General features: G+C 38.0%; 1 protein-coding gene across 6 annotated transcripts in view; it reads left to right on the forward strand.

Annotated features, from left to right (window-relative positions):
* The first annotated feature begins 947 nt into the window (after positions 1-947).
* csf1a (colony stimulating factor 1a (macrophage)) overlaps positions 948-15,840 on the forward strand; it is a 54,012-nt gene continuing 39,119 nt past the window's right edge. For 2 of the 6 annotated variants that reach the window (XM_051911610.1, XM_051911612.1), the window contains exon 1: positions 953-1,225. Coding sequence is in view for 3 of the 6 variants with exons in the window: in XM_051911608.1 (XP_051767568.1) it covers positions 3,019-3,063 (45 nt within the window). In the remaining 3 variants the exon portion in view is untranslated. Of the gene's footprint in view, positions 1,226-2,869; positions 3,064-15,840 lie in introns of all 6 variants that reach the window. The other 4 variants (XM_051911608.1, XM_051911609.1, XM_051911613.1 and 1 more) reach the window with 4 other exon arrangements.

Consider the following 15,840-nt stretch of genomic DNA (forward strand, 5'->3'; position numbering starts at 1 on the left):
CCAATGTGCTGGGGAAAAGGTGTGAGTAGAGAAGGCATTTGTGAAGTGTCTGAAATAAATAAGGTCTGTGAAATGGGAGGAGAGGGAAAGATGAAGGTGAGTATTGAGTGGTTTTAATCAACACACCCAGGATCCATCAGAACTGACATGTTTCACACGCTTTGTTGGATATGGGCACAGCGCCACACACACATAGATTATCAGCACCATAGGAAGCCTAGCGAGTCTGAAGGGCACACGACTCAAAAGCCAGAATTATATTACTCATCCCCCCCCCCCCAAAAATGACGATGCTTTGCTTTTTAAAGAGTCCACTCCATTAGGCTCTAATTCACGTCTAGGGTTTCCCCAGCCAGGCTGTATTGGTTGGAGTGCTGTAAATGATTTCCCATTGATAGCAGTGTGTGTATGATGAGGGGTATGAGAGAGAGAGAGAGAGAGAGAGAGAGAGAGAGAGAGAGAGAGAGAAGAAATCCATTTTTAGGCATTGTAAAGTGTGTGTGTGTGTGAGAGAGAGAGAGAGAGAGAGAGAGAGAGAGACTGGACTAGGGAATATATTTAGATTATTATTAGATTAAAGCACTCAAAAGAGAAATAAGAGAAATCACTGAGGAGGTTAGAGAAATTTGTGTGTAATGGATGTATACTAAGAAAAGAAAATGTTACATTTAAAGAACTATTTTTTACCTGATCTGGCCTTTAAAGATAACTTTTGTTGGTGTAACCTAATCATTTATACTTAAATTATTAAATATAATAGCTTATTTAATTCAAACTGGTTATTTTAGATGTTATTTTTTTTACTTGACAATTTTACAGTGATGCTTTGTCATCAAATCAGAATCAAATATGTCTGTGTTTTTCTCACACAACCTCAGTAAAAATTTCAGAGCAAATAGAGTAGTGCAGGTATGACATCACTTTGTAGGCCAAAATGCGGAAGTGAGTTAGCATTTTAACACTTCCGGTTCCATCGCCCCGAAGTCAATGGATTTTTTGAATGGGATTTTGGTTAAATGGCTGAAATAAGGTCTGTGGTGAACACAAGCTCAAGACAGTTTCACGTTTTATTCTACAACATAAAATGCATCAGTATTACCCCACTTATTACCCCACGTGATTTTTTTTTAAGCTGTTATGTGTCTTGAAAAAGGCGGTTGCTAACAAGTGGCTAAATGGGACTACACAGGCAGTCGGGGACATTAATTATCATCACTCTGAGAAGGTAAGCTCAGTCTGCTTTTACAGCCTCATTATGCTCATAATTGTATTCTTCTAAACTATTCTAACTCAAACGTGCTGGGAAAATGTTTTTAGTTAAAACTCTGAGAGAGTTGTCGAAAGCTTAGTGATGGTTACATTGAAGTCAAGCGACCGTGGTGTAGTTTGTTTATAGCCTACCTTTAGCTTTCTGCTTCTGGCGACTGTATTTAGGCTTCAAACTTCATAAAAGTTTGTTCATCTGTGAAAATTATCGTCTAAGTATCATAACCCTTTGTTAAACACAGAGCTTATTTTTTGCGATTTTCCAAAAGTCTATTGGAAAAATGCATAGGCTTTCGATCAAGGGAACCCGTGCGCCGCTAACTTCCGGGTTGGCCTACAAAGTGACGTCATACCTGCACCACTCTATTACCTGCTGGTTTAAACTGCTTCCTGGAATACTCGATTCTGATTGGCTTAGTAGCACACATACATTGTGATGTCAAGTTAATGTGCACGTTTTCATCTGTAATGATGAAAGCAGACTGCGGGGTTGGTTCACGTCGGCAGCGTCTGTGTCCAAAGTTGCCCTGACACACCAAACCGACGCTCGACACCCGACGGCCAAGTAGCACGTCCATTCTGCGCCTGCGCAAGATGAAATGCCTTTCCGTACCAGCAGGTGGCAGTAGCTGAACAGCCAATCAGAATGATCAGATGGCCTGACGGACCGACGAGCGCCAACGCCAATTCAACATTTGCCCGACGGCCAATTCAACAACTGCCCGATGGCCAACCGTCGGCTTGATGTGTTCCAGCCTTAAGATGTATTTTGATCATGAGTGTTTGATCATCTGTAATACGTTTCTGAATGACAGACCTACTGTAATATTGGTGGCGTGTTGATATGAGGCAGATTGTTTTGTACATTGTAAAAGATTATATACAAGTAAAATGACAAAATCTCAACTTAAATCAATATTTGTTTTCCATGTTTTTATTTGTTGAGTAGGCTAATAAATTCCATAATCTACAGTGATAAGCAAACTAGATGACCCAGACATTATTCCTTGCTTGCAGTATGTATTCTTTGTCTAATACTATAACTAAAGCTACATTTATCTTTGTGCTGCCTGATACACCTTTATTATGGATTTATATATTTTTTGCCCACTTAAAAAACAAGTGTGGTTCAAGTTGTCCTACTGCTAGCATCTCTTTTGACATAAAAAGAAATTAAATCAACCAGGAGAGTTAGATGATGAAGTACTTGAAGCTCTAGTTGCAGCATCAAGCATGATCCTCAAATGAATTAATTCCTTCCTTAATGATATACATAATATTATAATTAATCACATAAACACATGCATTCAGAGTATATGACTTTCCATAACAGCCGCATCCAGACAACACCTTAATACTGTATTCATTATCTAGATTCCTATTCTGACCAAATCTGCAATTGAATTGACGTCAGATGTCATTTAGAACACTAATCCTGTCCGGGTAGCGCTTATGAAAGACGATTTGTGTATGTGTAGTGGTGCAGTGCCGTAAATGTCACGTTAATGTATTCATTAGACGTAACTGCTGTGGTATGAAGCCAGAGCTGACTGTGGAACCTGTCAGGCTAGTTTGTCACTTTGTATCTCTTTGTCTCACTTAGCATTCAGGAGTCAGGCCTGTAGGAAGGGCCTCGTGTGACCGCTTTCCAGACACCATGTCAGTTTTACTCCAGGGGGACGTGGCCAGACAGCCCCGACAGCCAATGCTCCACTCTCAGCGGATTGCTTATTTACGAAACACCCTGTTAGAATGTTGATGAACAACGCACTGCTCACTACTGACCCCTGTTGCACAGTGAGTGAGGTTAGCAGTAAAGTGGGGGGAAGATGTTTCTTATGATTGACATGAAAATTGCTATAAATGCATTTAAAAAAAAATAGAAAAATTATAAATTTAAATTCTGTTATCATTTATTCACCTTCATGTTGTTCTAAAAGAAGACCTTTTGAGTATTATGGATGAAAGAAAGTCATTTGGGTTTGTAATGACGTGGGTGAGTAAATGATAACAGAATTTTCATTTTTGGCTGAAATTTCCCTTTATTTGTCAAAAAATGCACCTTTATAAATGTACTGCTCTTAAAAAAAAAGATTCTGTGCATGTGGCGACATCTAATCAAACACATATGCTTTGACACAACAAAGACGTTTATTTCCTCTGAGGATTTACAGAAAAAGAGTCAGTTTGGATTAAGCGCTTTTACCTCTTAAAGATGTGAAAGAATTTAATGTTCGAAGAAAAACAAAACACAGAGGCCACTAACATATTGCATATTAAATACGGTTGTCAGTCCTCTTCTAAATGCTTATGCCATTATGTAAATGCATAGTTTGATCATTTAGAGCACAACTCTTGTGGTGACAACCAAACGTCCAATAAATTTGCTTATAGAATCTACATCTTCATTAAGAAGCACAAGACAAGTGTACACTGTAAGAAAAAAATATTTGAAAAATGGAAAAAGTATTGGTAATTTTACGTACATTAAAATATGGACATGTCCTTTAATATTAACAATACTTTATGCCTACTTTATGCCTCTTTTCTTGGAGTGTATTTTCATGCTAACAGAATGGCAGACAGAAGGATGTTGTGGAGACAAAACTGTTGATTACAATAGATTGTAAAAAGAATTCAGAAAAAAATGGGCTACACCAAATGGATCAAAGTGGATTTTGAGATAACAGTCCAAATGCCACTTTCATTTGGAGATTGACAGGTCATCTGATAAGTCTTGTTGCTACGTGTAGATAGCTACTTTCTAACATTTCAGAGAGACTTTAGCTTTTGCAACTCTGGACAATAGGTTCAGAAAGTACTCAGTTTGCTACAGTAGTGTCAGTGAGATGATGTAAGCAACCTTAGTACAGTTACTGGGAAACTTGCTGCTCAAATGCCAGGGGAGTACTGGGTCAGAAAACCATGAACTATGTGGTTTGCCATTTTATCACTCTTGGGCTGACAGGTGTATATGGCTCTCAAGAGAATAGCTGAAACTGTAGTGGTAAAAAGAGAGACTGAGCATGTTGGGGCGACTGTTATCCTAATGTTCAGCATGATTGCTAGTGTATTTTGCATGGACATTTCCATTAGCATGGAATGAAGGGTTATTTTACTGGCTAGAATCTAATTCCAAAGTCAATAGAACTCACCCTTTACCGTGACTTGGTGGACCATTAAGCAATTTTCCTTTGCTTCAGAAGTCCCAAGGACATTGGGTGGAGAATCCCTGGTCTTTTTTGTGGCTATAGGCTCAGGGGAATGCAAACTGGGAAGCAGGGGAGTGGAATGGATTGGTCAGATCAGATAAGAGGCTGAGTGATGGCCTTGTCAGGTCCTCTGACTGTAATTATTGGATTACAGGCCAGCCACTGCTGCGCTAATAAACCAATGGCACCATCCCATTAATGATTACGGTTAAAAGGGCTGTACAGTGTCTTCATCTTGTTGTGTGCTCTAAAGGCTGAGAATTTATATAGACATGCTAATACAAAAACATCTGCATGTTTAAAATGACATTCGAATAAAAACCAATAAATTGCAACAAATGATATTTGGCAGATGACAAACAAAACCAGTTTTGTTTGTGAGAGGAAAAAGAGGATTTATTTTATAGATGTGTTTTCTGGGCTGTCAAAGTTAAGAGCTATTAAATATCATTTTATGTTTTTTTGTTGTTGTTGTTTTTGTTTTTAATACCATATTTAAAGGGATTGTTCACCCATAAATAATTTGCTTAGGTTTTAAAGGAACACTCCACTTTTTTTGAAAATAGGCTAATTTTCCAACTCCCTTAGAGTTAAACAGTTGAGTTTTACCGTTTTCGAATCCATTCAGCCGATCTCCAGGTCTGGCGGTACCACTTTTAGCATAGCTTAGCATAGTTCATTGAATCTGATTAGACCGTTAGCATCTTGCTCAAAAATGACCAAAGAGTTTCGATATTTTTCCTATTTCTTGTAACTACAGAAGAGTCAAGTTTTAAATAGGAAAAATATCGAAACTCTTTGGTCATTTTTGAGCGAGATGCTAACGGTCTAATCAGATTCAATGAACTACGCTAAGCTATGCTAAAAGTGGTACCGCCAGACCCGGAGATAGGCTGAATGGATTCGAAAACGGTAAAACTCAACTGTTCTCTAGGGGAGTTGGAAAATGAGCCTATTTTCAAAAAAAAGTGGAGTGTTCCTTTAAGAGCTGCGCGCTCCCGGTTGAACTGTGTCGAATGACTCGAGCACCACATGTATGCGGGTTATTTCTGTTTTTCTGTCGCTATTTAAAGTTATTTTCTTTATTAAGTAACCCTGTGGACGGCATAACATTTGCGACGGACAGTTACACGAGTTTCATTGGGAATAAAGCGCCAGTTGTGAAATGTCTATCGCTTCTGTTTAGACAGTGTGGTATCAATAACTCAAGCTAAGTGAGCTAACGTTATCCCTATTTGCTCCGTAGACAATGCGTTACAGCAGGAATCTCTGTGTGTCTGTCTGCCTGTTTGCATTTTGATTATGTCGAGAACACGTTCAGAATTAATAAACTTTTAATAAACTACAGAACAGCGCGAGCCGGAAGCAGTGCGCCTCACGCGGGCAGGGCTAATATGCTCCGAGAACGGACACTGCACTAGTGATATAAAACACAGGTCTGTTAAGAGCAATACTTTTAATAAAGTAGCCTAACATTTTTCTGACAAACAAATCACTCCCAAATCAGAAATTAGCAGCACAGTAATTATTGACACAGTAAAGGGTATGCTATCTAAATAAAAGAAGAACGAAAAATAAATGAACGAACGGTAATAAATAAAGAACACGCCGTCCCAGTAAAATCTCACGTTTGAGTTTTAACAAGCTCCTATATTTCGCAGTAGATTCATTTAGACTGATAATAATGGGTAAAAGGCTAATATATTTTGTTTCTATGGGAAATACTCCAGTTGCAGGGAACACACTAGTAGGCTAAGAAGCAAATATATTTATTAAGTATAACAAGGTTGGATTCTTAAACTGTCCATCATATTAAAAACGGCTAGGTTATATAAGATAATTGTAAAAAAGAGTATTGTATTTCACCAGATTTTATATTGTAAACATTCAAGCGCAAATGAGAACCGTTTCGCGAGAGGGATGCCAGATGTGCAAAAAAACAAAAAAAAAACCATGAAATTCGAATCCCAAAATTGAAAATCGAATACCAACCTACCAAATGAATATTCGAATATTCTGGTCCAGCCCTACAAAAAAATAGTATTTTGTTGTCTTTAAATTGCCATGCTTAATATTTCTTGGACACAATATAAATAGCTGCTTCTATATTTTAGAAAGAGGGATCATCGTATTTGAGCTTAAAACCTGCTTTAGGTGCTTGGTAATTTTGAGCTGCAGGAAATGCAAATTTTTCTACGTGGAAAAATTTGAAACTACATGCTTGGGAGTATTTGATTAAACATGGAACACAGAAATGCAGCCAAAATGATTAAGGTCATTATCAGGCACTCATGTTAAACCTAGTGCAGGCACACCCATTACTAAAAACCCACAGCCATTTTCCACTTTACATTAGTGTGCTGATGGTGTGACTGAAAACAGTGCATTAGAAGTGATCATCTGTCCACTATACTTCCTGTCCCTCCTGGGCAGCCCTCCAGAAATCATATCTGTTGGATCGCCTGTTCTGCCACCACAACAGCTAGCCGCTTTAGCATCTAGCAGCCCTCCATCTGCAGTTTTTTTTATTCAGTGACCATCTCTTCAGTGGTCATGCTGTAGGATAGATGAATTCAATTAAATGCATCCCACAATGGAGAAGCGCCTGGCTATGCTGACTACTAAAAGATAAAAGTGTTCCAAGCTCACAGCACAGGGAGGATTCATAATGATTGCTATAATATTCTGCAGAGATAGAACTGAGATGTGCACGTTTTATGTTTGACTACCCTTGATAAAGGAAAATTCATAAAGTCTTTTTGCAATCTTATGAGACAGCGCATCTTAGGTCTGCAAAATTAAGAAATTAAGACTTTAACCACATTGCATTTTTCACTGAATGAAAGATTCTACATAATTAGGTAATTAGTAAGCATGAATATATCTGTAAGTGTTAGTGTCTCTTTTTGTTGCCTCTGTTGAGCTGTAGGTGAAAGTTCCTAAACAAACACGGGGTTAATAGAGATCAAAACCAGTGCTAAAGAAATCTGTTTTGATCACAATCTCTCATCTGCTTAGTCATGCACCCACTGGGAAACTATTCTGACATCAGTGTGTACACGCCATGGATGCTCACACACACACATCAAGCTTTAAGCAGCAACCTTTGCTGTTCGTTAACTGTCAAACACAATGCCTGTCAGCCTCTGGCCAACACAAACCAAATTCTTGAACAGTTATTGATGCACAGAGCATGCTTTTGATCTTGCAGCAAACACACACACACTGTGTGAACGTTGTGTTTAAAATGTAAATTGCGCAATATTAACTTACTGTTTATTGAACTGTTGTATAAAATCAAAATCAAACTTGTAGTCATGCAGCTGGTCTGAACATTAACTATTTATTATATTTAGTATATGTGTGATATCGATTAACTGATTAACAAGCATGCTGCTGATTGTACCTTATGTGTCTTCAACTGTGTAGCAGTGGCGAGGCCAGAAATTGAACTAAGATGAGTGACAGCTTTTTAGTGATTATAGAGGGACTGCCTTTTGCCTGCTTTCTAGGCAATATATAATTATATATAATTCCATTCAGAATTTGAATAAAACTTTTGTTTTTCATGCTTGACCAGCGGCCAGTGTCTCATTTGATTGGGTGGTCCAGCCGTCAATCTGAGTGGACCAGTGCCACACTGGCCCTTAGCCTCACCATTGCTGTGTAGTATTTGTTATTCAGCAGGTGAAACATGGCGCTTGGCATGTCAAAGTCTTGAATGGACTTTGCATAAAGGTGTCTGCTAAATGCAAACATGTAAATCAATTGGAATCAAATTGCATTAATCAGCATAATCAAAGAAATTATCTCCATGTCTATGCTGACTGACTGATGTGTTACACAGCTCTGATATCTAATTCCAGTAGTGTTACCTAGGCATGTTTAATGTTCTTTTGATTAGAAAACTTGTTAATAATGTCCAATTACCTGATTTCCTTTTGTTGTTCTCTTGATATGAGAAGAAACGAAAGAGAGAGGAAAAGAAAAAAAGAGCAAGAGAGAGACGTTTCCCAATAGTATCACATTGATCTTTTTGTTCCAGCCACAGACTGGATAAGATCTCTGGCTGGAGTCGATGAAACGATAAACCTTTCCTTTCTGAAGGTAAGACAGTTTAAAGAGGATCATGTCATTCTCTGAGAAACTCACATTAAAGCAGCTAGGGAGAGGTGGTGGGGAGGAGGCAGTAACAGCTTGCTGAGAACCTTTCTGTCATCATGATGTCTGATGATGATTGGCCCACAGTACATAAAACATTATGCTTTCAAAGAAATCTTTTTGATTACATGCATAGACATATATAAGCCAGACACCTAGGCGGATCTTTGGTTTATTCCTCAAAATATAAAATGATTTATTGTGTTTCTGGACATATGTAGGGGATGTTTAAGATTCATTGAAGCCCTACTGAAAATAATATGTAACTTAAATCTCATACTTCCACAGAGCACAAAGAAATTTGATTTGCAATGCTGTATGAAAGGGTTCAGCTATTACATTTATTCAGTATAAATTCAACTTGCATACAAATCACATTTGGATGCACGACATTTTCCGATCAAGCCTTTGTGAAAAGGACACTTACATGCTCCACAGCTACTTGAATATTTCTGTATATAAGTAATCAGAATAACCATCGATTTTCTTTTCTTGCTATTCTGGAAATACATGCTCTTTCCATTAGTAATTTTGTACAGCAATTTAAATGGATCAATTCTCATTCATGTCTTTAATAATACACAATGGAACAATAAATTGTAAAATGAACTAAATGTAACATCCAATAATGAGTTTCTTCAATAATTTGACTTTTCACAATCTTCTGTATCTAATATCAGCCAGAATTACCTTAGTTTTGTACATACTCTGATATAATTGTCCTGTTATGGTGGATATTCTGAATACAGTGTTTATATGACCCAGATTCAGTTCAATGCAGGCATCTGGAATTTTGGCCAATTGGAATACGACCAAATTATTACCGATTAATATTGGAATATTCTTGTGCATGCAGTCACTTTTTAGATGCTGTCAGGTTTCAGGTTGGGATCATTGTTAATCATCCAAGTAAAGTATAATGATAAGCAGCTCTTATATGCTGGGTAAAACCTTCCCTTAAAAGGCCAAGCAACATTACTCCAGTCCAAACAACTATCAGTGTGGCTTTGAAAACAGATGTCTTCTCAGAAGGAGGAGAATGGCTAGTTGCCATACTTGGCTATGAAAGGGTGAGGGGGCAGCGTGTTTTTAGATTTGGCTCACTCTATCTCCCTCCATTTCTCTACTCTTCCCGTCCCGTTACTCTCTGGGGGAGTGAGTATCTTTTCAAAGGTTGGCCTCTGCTCACTGCATACCTCTTCCACAAAAGGAAGAGCAAGTTGCAGGATCCTGCGTTCGTTCATATGTTTCCATACTTCTGAGACAGCTGTCTCCACACAAATGCGGTTTGTATTTGTCGCCCCAGACTTGACCCTTTTTTGACAGTGAAATTTGATGCTGTTTGTGTTTGGCAGGGTGGTGGGCAGTATTTTATTTTCATAGGAGCGTGAGGCATTACATCAGTTTGAATTTATGCACACCAAATCAGATCAAGAGTGTCTACCCAATTTTTGGCTCCAATTCAGATTCATAATGGATGTACAGCGACACAGGTACAAATGATGAGTGTTTTCATTTACTGCAGTGCTCTCATAAAACGCAAAGTTGTGTAAAGAAAATGGCCTCAGAATTTATTTCCTTCCCTATCTCTGTGCCACATTAAAGTGAACTACTGCTATAGTGTGCTTTAATTCACTACTTTCTTTCTTTCTTTCTTTCTTTCCTCTAACTCTCTCTGTGTCGGCAGAACATTTAGTTATTGATCGCACGCCCACTCCAGCCCCCCAGTGTTCTTGCCTGCCGTACAGCTATTTCTCTCTGTTCACTCTCTTTCTCTTTTAATATTTCTTATACTTCTACTTTTCATCTGTTTCTTTCTCCTCCTCTCCCCATTCTGCTACAGCGCAACCGTCACTCTACCCTGCGGTAGAAACAATGCTTTGAAGTTTCAATGGCTTCTCCTCTCTTTTGTCTTTACGCTGATTAGGACCCAGCTGTCTATTGTTCAGACATTTTGAATTTGAGTTTGAGGGATAGCGTGTGCATCTATGATTTGATCATTCAGAAGTAGGGAGAATGGGGTAATTCGAAAACCTTTCATGCCCAGCAAACTCAGAACATTGCTCTAATGTTATTGTATTCCTGTTTAAATATTTTTGGGGGGCAAATTCCTAACGTTCTAGGAATATTCTTATTAGGTTTTCATTTTATATCCAAAAACTAACATTTCCAGAACATTCTGGGAACCAAGATTGTTAGCTGTATACATATGCATATGCATTTTTATCCAGGTCTAAAAATATATCATACATATTGGTGAATTTCAAGTGTGTAAAAACATGTAAATTATTTGGCTAAATATTAATTATTAAATGAAGTAGTGTGGGGTAAAGCATGTCTTCAAGGTAAGCTGTGCAATGCATTAGTGATCTTAAAAAAAAAAAAAAAAAAAATTAATAATGAAAATGAGTAATAATGAGAATTGAAGTATTCTGAATATTAAACCTTTTGCTAGCTGGTTTATGAAAATGCCAGTAATGCGAATCAATTAAGATTAAAGCAATTGTTATTTAGCAATTTACATTAATAAACTGTTTTACCCCCACATTTACAGTATGTTCATATATTTAATTAAAATGTAAAAAGTTGGAATATTCCCATATGATTCAGCTTACCTAAACATTAGTCATTAAAGGGTTAGTTCACCCAAAAATGAAAATTCTGTCATTAATTACTCACCCTCATGCCACTCTACACCCGTAAGACCTTTGTTCATCTTCAGAACACAAATTAAGATCTTTTTTATGAAATCCGGTGGCTCAGTGAGGCCTGCATTGACAGCAAGTTCATTTACACTTTCGAATGCCCAGAAAGGTAATAAAGACATATTTAAAACAGTTCATGTGACTACAGTGGTTCAACCTTAATGTTATGAAGCGACGAGAATACTTTTTGTGCGCCAAAAAAAACAAAGTAACGACTTTATTCAACAATATCTAGTGATGGGCGATTTCAAAACACTGCTTCATGAAGCTTCAAAGCTTTACGAATCTTTTGTTTTGAATCAGTGGTTCGTGGCGCGTATCAAACTGCCAAAGTCACGTGAACCATTGAAATTTCGAAACACTTATGACGTAACAAAGCCTCGTTTACTGAAATCACGTGAAAGAAAAAGAGGATTTTATTACTGAAAGAAAAGGAGAGGAGGAGGAATGGTACCGATCATAAAGCTTGACCATACTGGGAGATTAGCAGCACTTAGCCTCGCTCTCTCTCTTCTGTTCATTGATGGACTGCAGACCAGTGGTTCTCAACTGGTGGGTTGTGAGCCAAAAATGGGTCGTGGGTTTGTTCTGACAGAGTTGTGAATAGCATTCCCTGCTACTCACAACTCTGTCAGAACAAACCCACGACCTATTTTGCAAATGAAATGCAATGGAAACTGTTTCCATATCTTCTGTTGTTGACATAAAAGGCAGCGAGTCAAATTTATGCACATATTCATCTCTCACTTGGTAGAAGTTACCCAAATTAGGGATACTAAGATGAACAGGTTTTGTGACATCTCTTCATCCTCAAACCATGAACAAAAGCCTTGTTTACTGAAATCACGTGACTTTGGTGCTCCGAACCACTGATTCGAAACAAAAGATTCATAAAGCTTCAAAGCTTCATGAAGCAGTGTTTTGAAATCGCCCATCACTCGATATTGTTGAATAAAGTCGTTTTTTTTATTTTTTTTTTTTGGCACACAAAAATAACATTTCAAATAGCATTTCAAAAATAACAAATAGCATCATAACATTAAAGTTGAACCACTGTAGTCACATTAACTGTTTTAAATATATCTTTAGTACCTTTCTGATCGTTTGAAAGTGTAAATTAACTTGCTGTCAATGGAGGTCTCACTGAGCCATCTAATTTTTTTTTATCAAAAATATCTTAATTTGTGTTCCGAAGCAGAACAAAGGTCTTACGGGTGTGGAACGCCATGAGGGTGAGTAATTAATGACAGAATTTTCATTTTTGGGTGAACTAACCCTTTAATTATTAATTGAAGAGTTTTTACTAAAATGAGCTGTGGGATAAAGACTATACAGTAATTTGGGGTAAGCTGTGCCATAGACTTGTTATGTTATGTTTCTTGATGTTATAAATGCTGTGTTTTCAATTTGGTTTGACAGCAAACATCCTGAAATATAAGTAGTTTTATCTCTATGTGTGTCTCATTTGACAAACAAGTGGCAAATCTTACTCCACTCTCCCTTATATTTAAAGGGTTAGTTCACCCAAAAATGAAAATTCTGTCAGTAATTACTCACCCTCATGCCGTTCCACACCAGTAAGACCTTCGTTAATCTTTGGAACACAAATGAAGATATTTTTGTTGAAATCCGATGGCTCAGTGAGGCCTCCATTAATGTACTAAAAACATATTTAAATCAGTTCATGTGAGTACAGTGGTTCAATATTAATATTATAAAGCGCCAAGAATATTTTTGGTGCGCCAAAAAAAACCCAAAATAACGACTTATATAGTGATGGCCGATTTCAAAACACTGCTTCAGGAAGCTTCAGAGCGTTATGAATCAGCGTGTCGAATCAGCGGTTCGAAGTGCCAAAGTCACGTGATTTCAGCAGTTTGGCCGTTTGACACGCGATCTGAATCATTATTCGACACGCTGATTCATAACGCTCTGAAGCTTCCTGAAGCAGTGTTTTGAAATCGGCCATCACTATATAAGTCGCTATTTTGTTTTTTCACTGTACTCACATGAACTGATTTAAATATGTTTTTAGTACATTTATGGATCTTGAGAGAGGAAATGTCATTGCTGGCTATGGAGGCCTCACTGAGCCATCGGATTTCAACAAAAATATCTTAATTTGTGTTCCAAAGATTAACGAAGGTCTTACGGGTGTGGAACGGCATGAGGGTGAGTAATAAATGACAGAATTTTCATTTTTGGGTGAACTAACTCTTTAATGCAGAGGAACAACCCTGCTTAACAGAATGCTAACTAGTCCCTTCCAAGATTCAGATATCACAGCAGTTGATTGAGTTTTGCATGTGGGAGGCTGGAGAGATCCTTTGTGTGTTTGTTTGTGTGTGTGTGTTGTTCAGGCGGGGGCTCAACTCAATTATTCAATGGCTCTGGGCGGCTGAAAGGAGGATGGATGTGTGTTTTAAACATTCCTCTTGCCTTAGCCCCTCTCCTCACCTACTACCTACACATACACACACACTGACTGCTGAAATACACCCCCACAGCATATGCACCTATCTACGGCCCCTCCCTCCCCTGAATCATGTGGGAGGGAAGCCCGCAGGTCCTTTCAGTTATGAGATCAATGGATGAGCTCAGGCAGAATGCAAGGTCACCTTCATGGACCCAGCGCAGAGAGGGAAAGAAACAGAGACGGGAATGTAAAATCCGTGACATTAACGTAGGTGCATGCATAGCCTTCGTCGCTGCAACTCGACATGTTTTCAAAATCATTGTTTACAAAAGCACTTTATTTCTTTGCTTTCTCATCTCAGACACTCCTCCTTTTCATGTACCAATTAGCCGCTGATAGTGTTTGGGCTTCAAACACCCCTTCCCTCCCTCACTGTAAACGCTCCTGCAGCTGCAGGGAAAGGGATCAGGTTTTCTCTCGTCTTTATTCATCAAGTGAGTCACTGGCAGTGGCTGCCTGGGAGAGGTTAAAAAAGAGTCATATGCGATGGAGGAGAGGAGGGATGATATAAGCCCTAGTGAAAGCAAATAACAATGGGAGGATCATTTGGGCGAGGAGAATGGAGCCCAAAAAAAAGAGAGGAGGAGGAGGAGGAATGGTACCGATCATAAAGCTTGACCGTACTGGGAGATTAGCAGTGCTTAGCCTCGCTCTCTCTCTCTTCTGTTCATTGATGGACTGCAGACCAGTGGTTCTCAACTGGTGGGTTGTGAGCCAAAAATGGGTCGTGGGTTTGTTCTGACAGAGTTGTGAATAGCATTCCCTGCTATTCACAACTCTGTCAGAACAAACCCACGACCTATTTTGCAAATGAAATGCAATGGAAACCGTTTCCATATCTTCTGTTGTTGACATAAAAGACAGCGAGTCAAATTTATGCACATATTCATCTCTCACTTGGTAGAAGTTACCCAAATTAGGTAGATACTAAGATGAACAGGTTTTGTGACATCTCTTCATCCTTAAACCATGAACAAAATTACATATTAAAAAAGATGTAAAGATTGTCCTGTACAGTTTTTTTAAAGGAAACTATTTGGCCTGAACACTGCAATCTTTTAATAATTGCAGTTATTAATAAAAATATTGCAATAATTCATTAATATGTACAAAACTGTGAATTTAAAGGGACCGTTCACCCAAAATTTAAATACTCACCCTCATGTTGTTCCAAACCTGTTTGACTTTCTTTTTTAGAACATAAAAGAAGATATTTTCAAAATGTTGGTAACCATTTCATTGGGGAAACCTACAGGTCTTGGTAATTTTAAAGCAATATTTTGGGTTCAATACAAGTTTAATACAATACAAGAATTATGCATTTGTGGCATAATTTTGATTATCACAATAATTGAGGATACAGTGAGCACTTACAATGGAAGTAAATGGGGCCATTTTAGCAAAAAAGCAGAAATGCAAAGCTTATAATTTGATAAAATCACAATAATTCTTCTCTTATAACTTATCAAGTCTATGTTTGGTTCGGAGCGTGTATCAAACTGCCAAAGTTGCATGATTCCGGTAAACGAGGCTTCGTTATGTCATAAGTGTTTCGAAACGTTTCAAAATGTCAATGGTTCGCATGATTTTGGCAGTTTGATACACGCTCCGAGCCACTGATTCGAAACAAAAGATTTGTAAAGCTTTGAAGCTTCATGAAGCAGTATTTTGAAATCACCCATCTAGGGCTGGACGATTACACTCTAAAAAATGCTGGGTTAAAAACAACCCAAGTTAGGTTAAATATGGACAAACCCAGCAGGTTGGGTTAAAGGGCACCTATTATGCCCTCTTTCACAAGATGTAATATAAGTCTCTGGTCTGGTCAAGTTTCAGCTTAAAATACCCCACAAATTTGCCCCTATTTGGGGGTGTGCAAAAACATGCCTTTACTATATTAATATATTGCTGGCTAAAAAAATAAATCCAAAATTGGTTGAAAAAAATGGCTGGGTGAAAACAACCCAATCTCTGGGTTTGTCCATATTTAACCCAGCATTTTTTAGAGTGTATGGCCTAA

This window comes from Ctenopharyngodon idella, chromosome 11 (assembly GCF_019924925.1).
Source record: "Ctenopharyngodon idella isolate HZGC_01 chromosome 11, HZGC01, whole genome shotgun sequence".
Classification (NCBI taxonomy): Eukaryota; Metazoa; Chordata; class Actinopteri; order Cypriniformes; family Xenocyprididae; genus Ctenopharyngodon; species Ctenopharyngodon idella.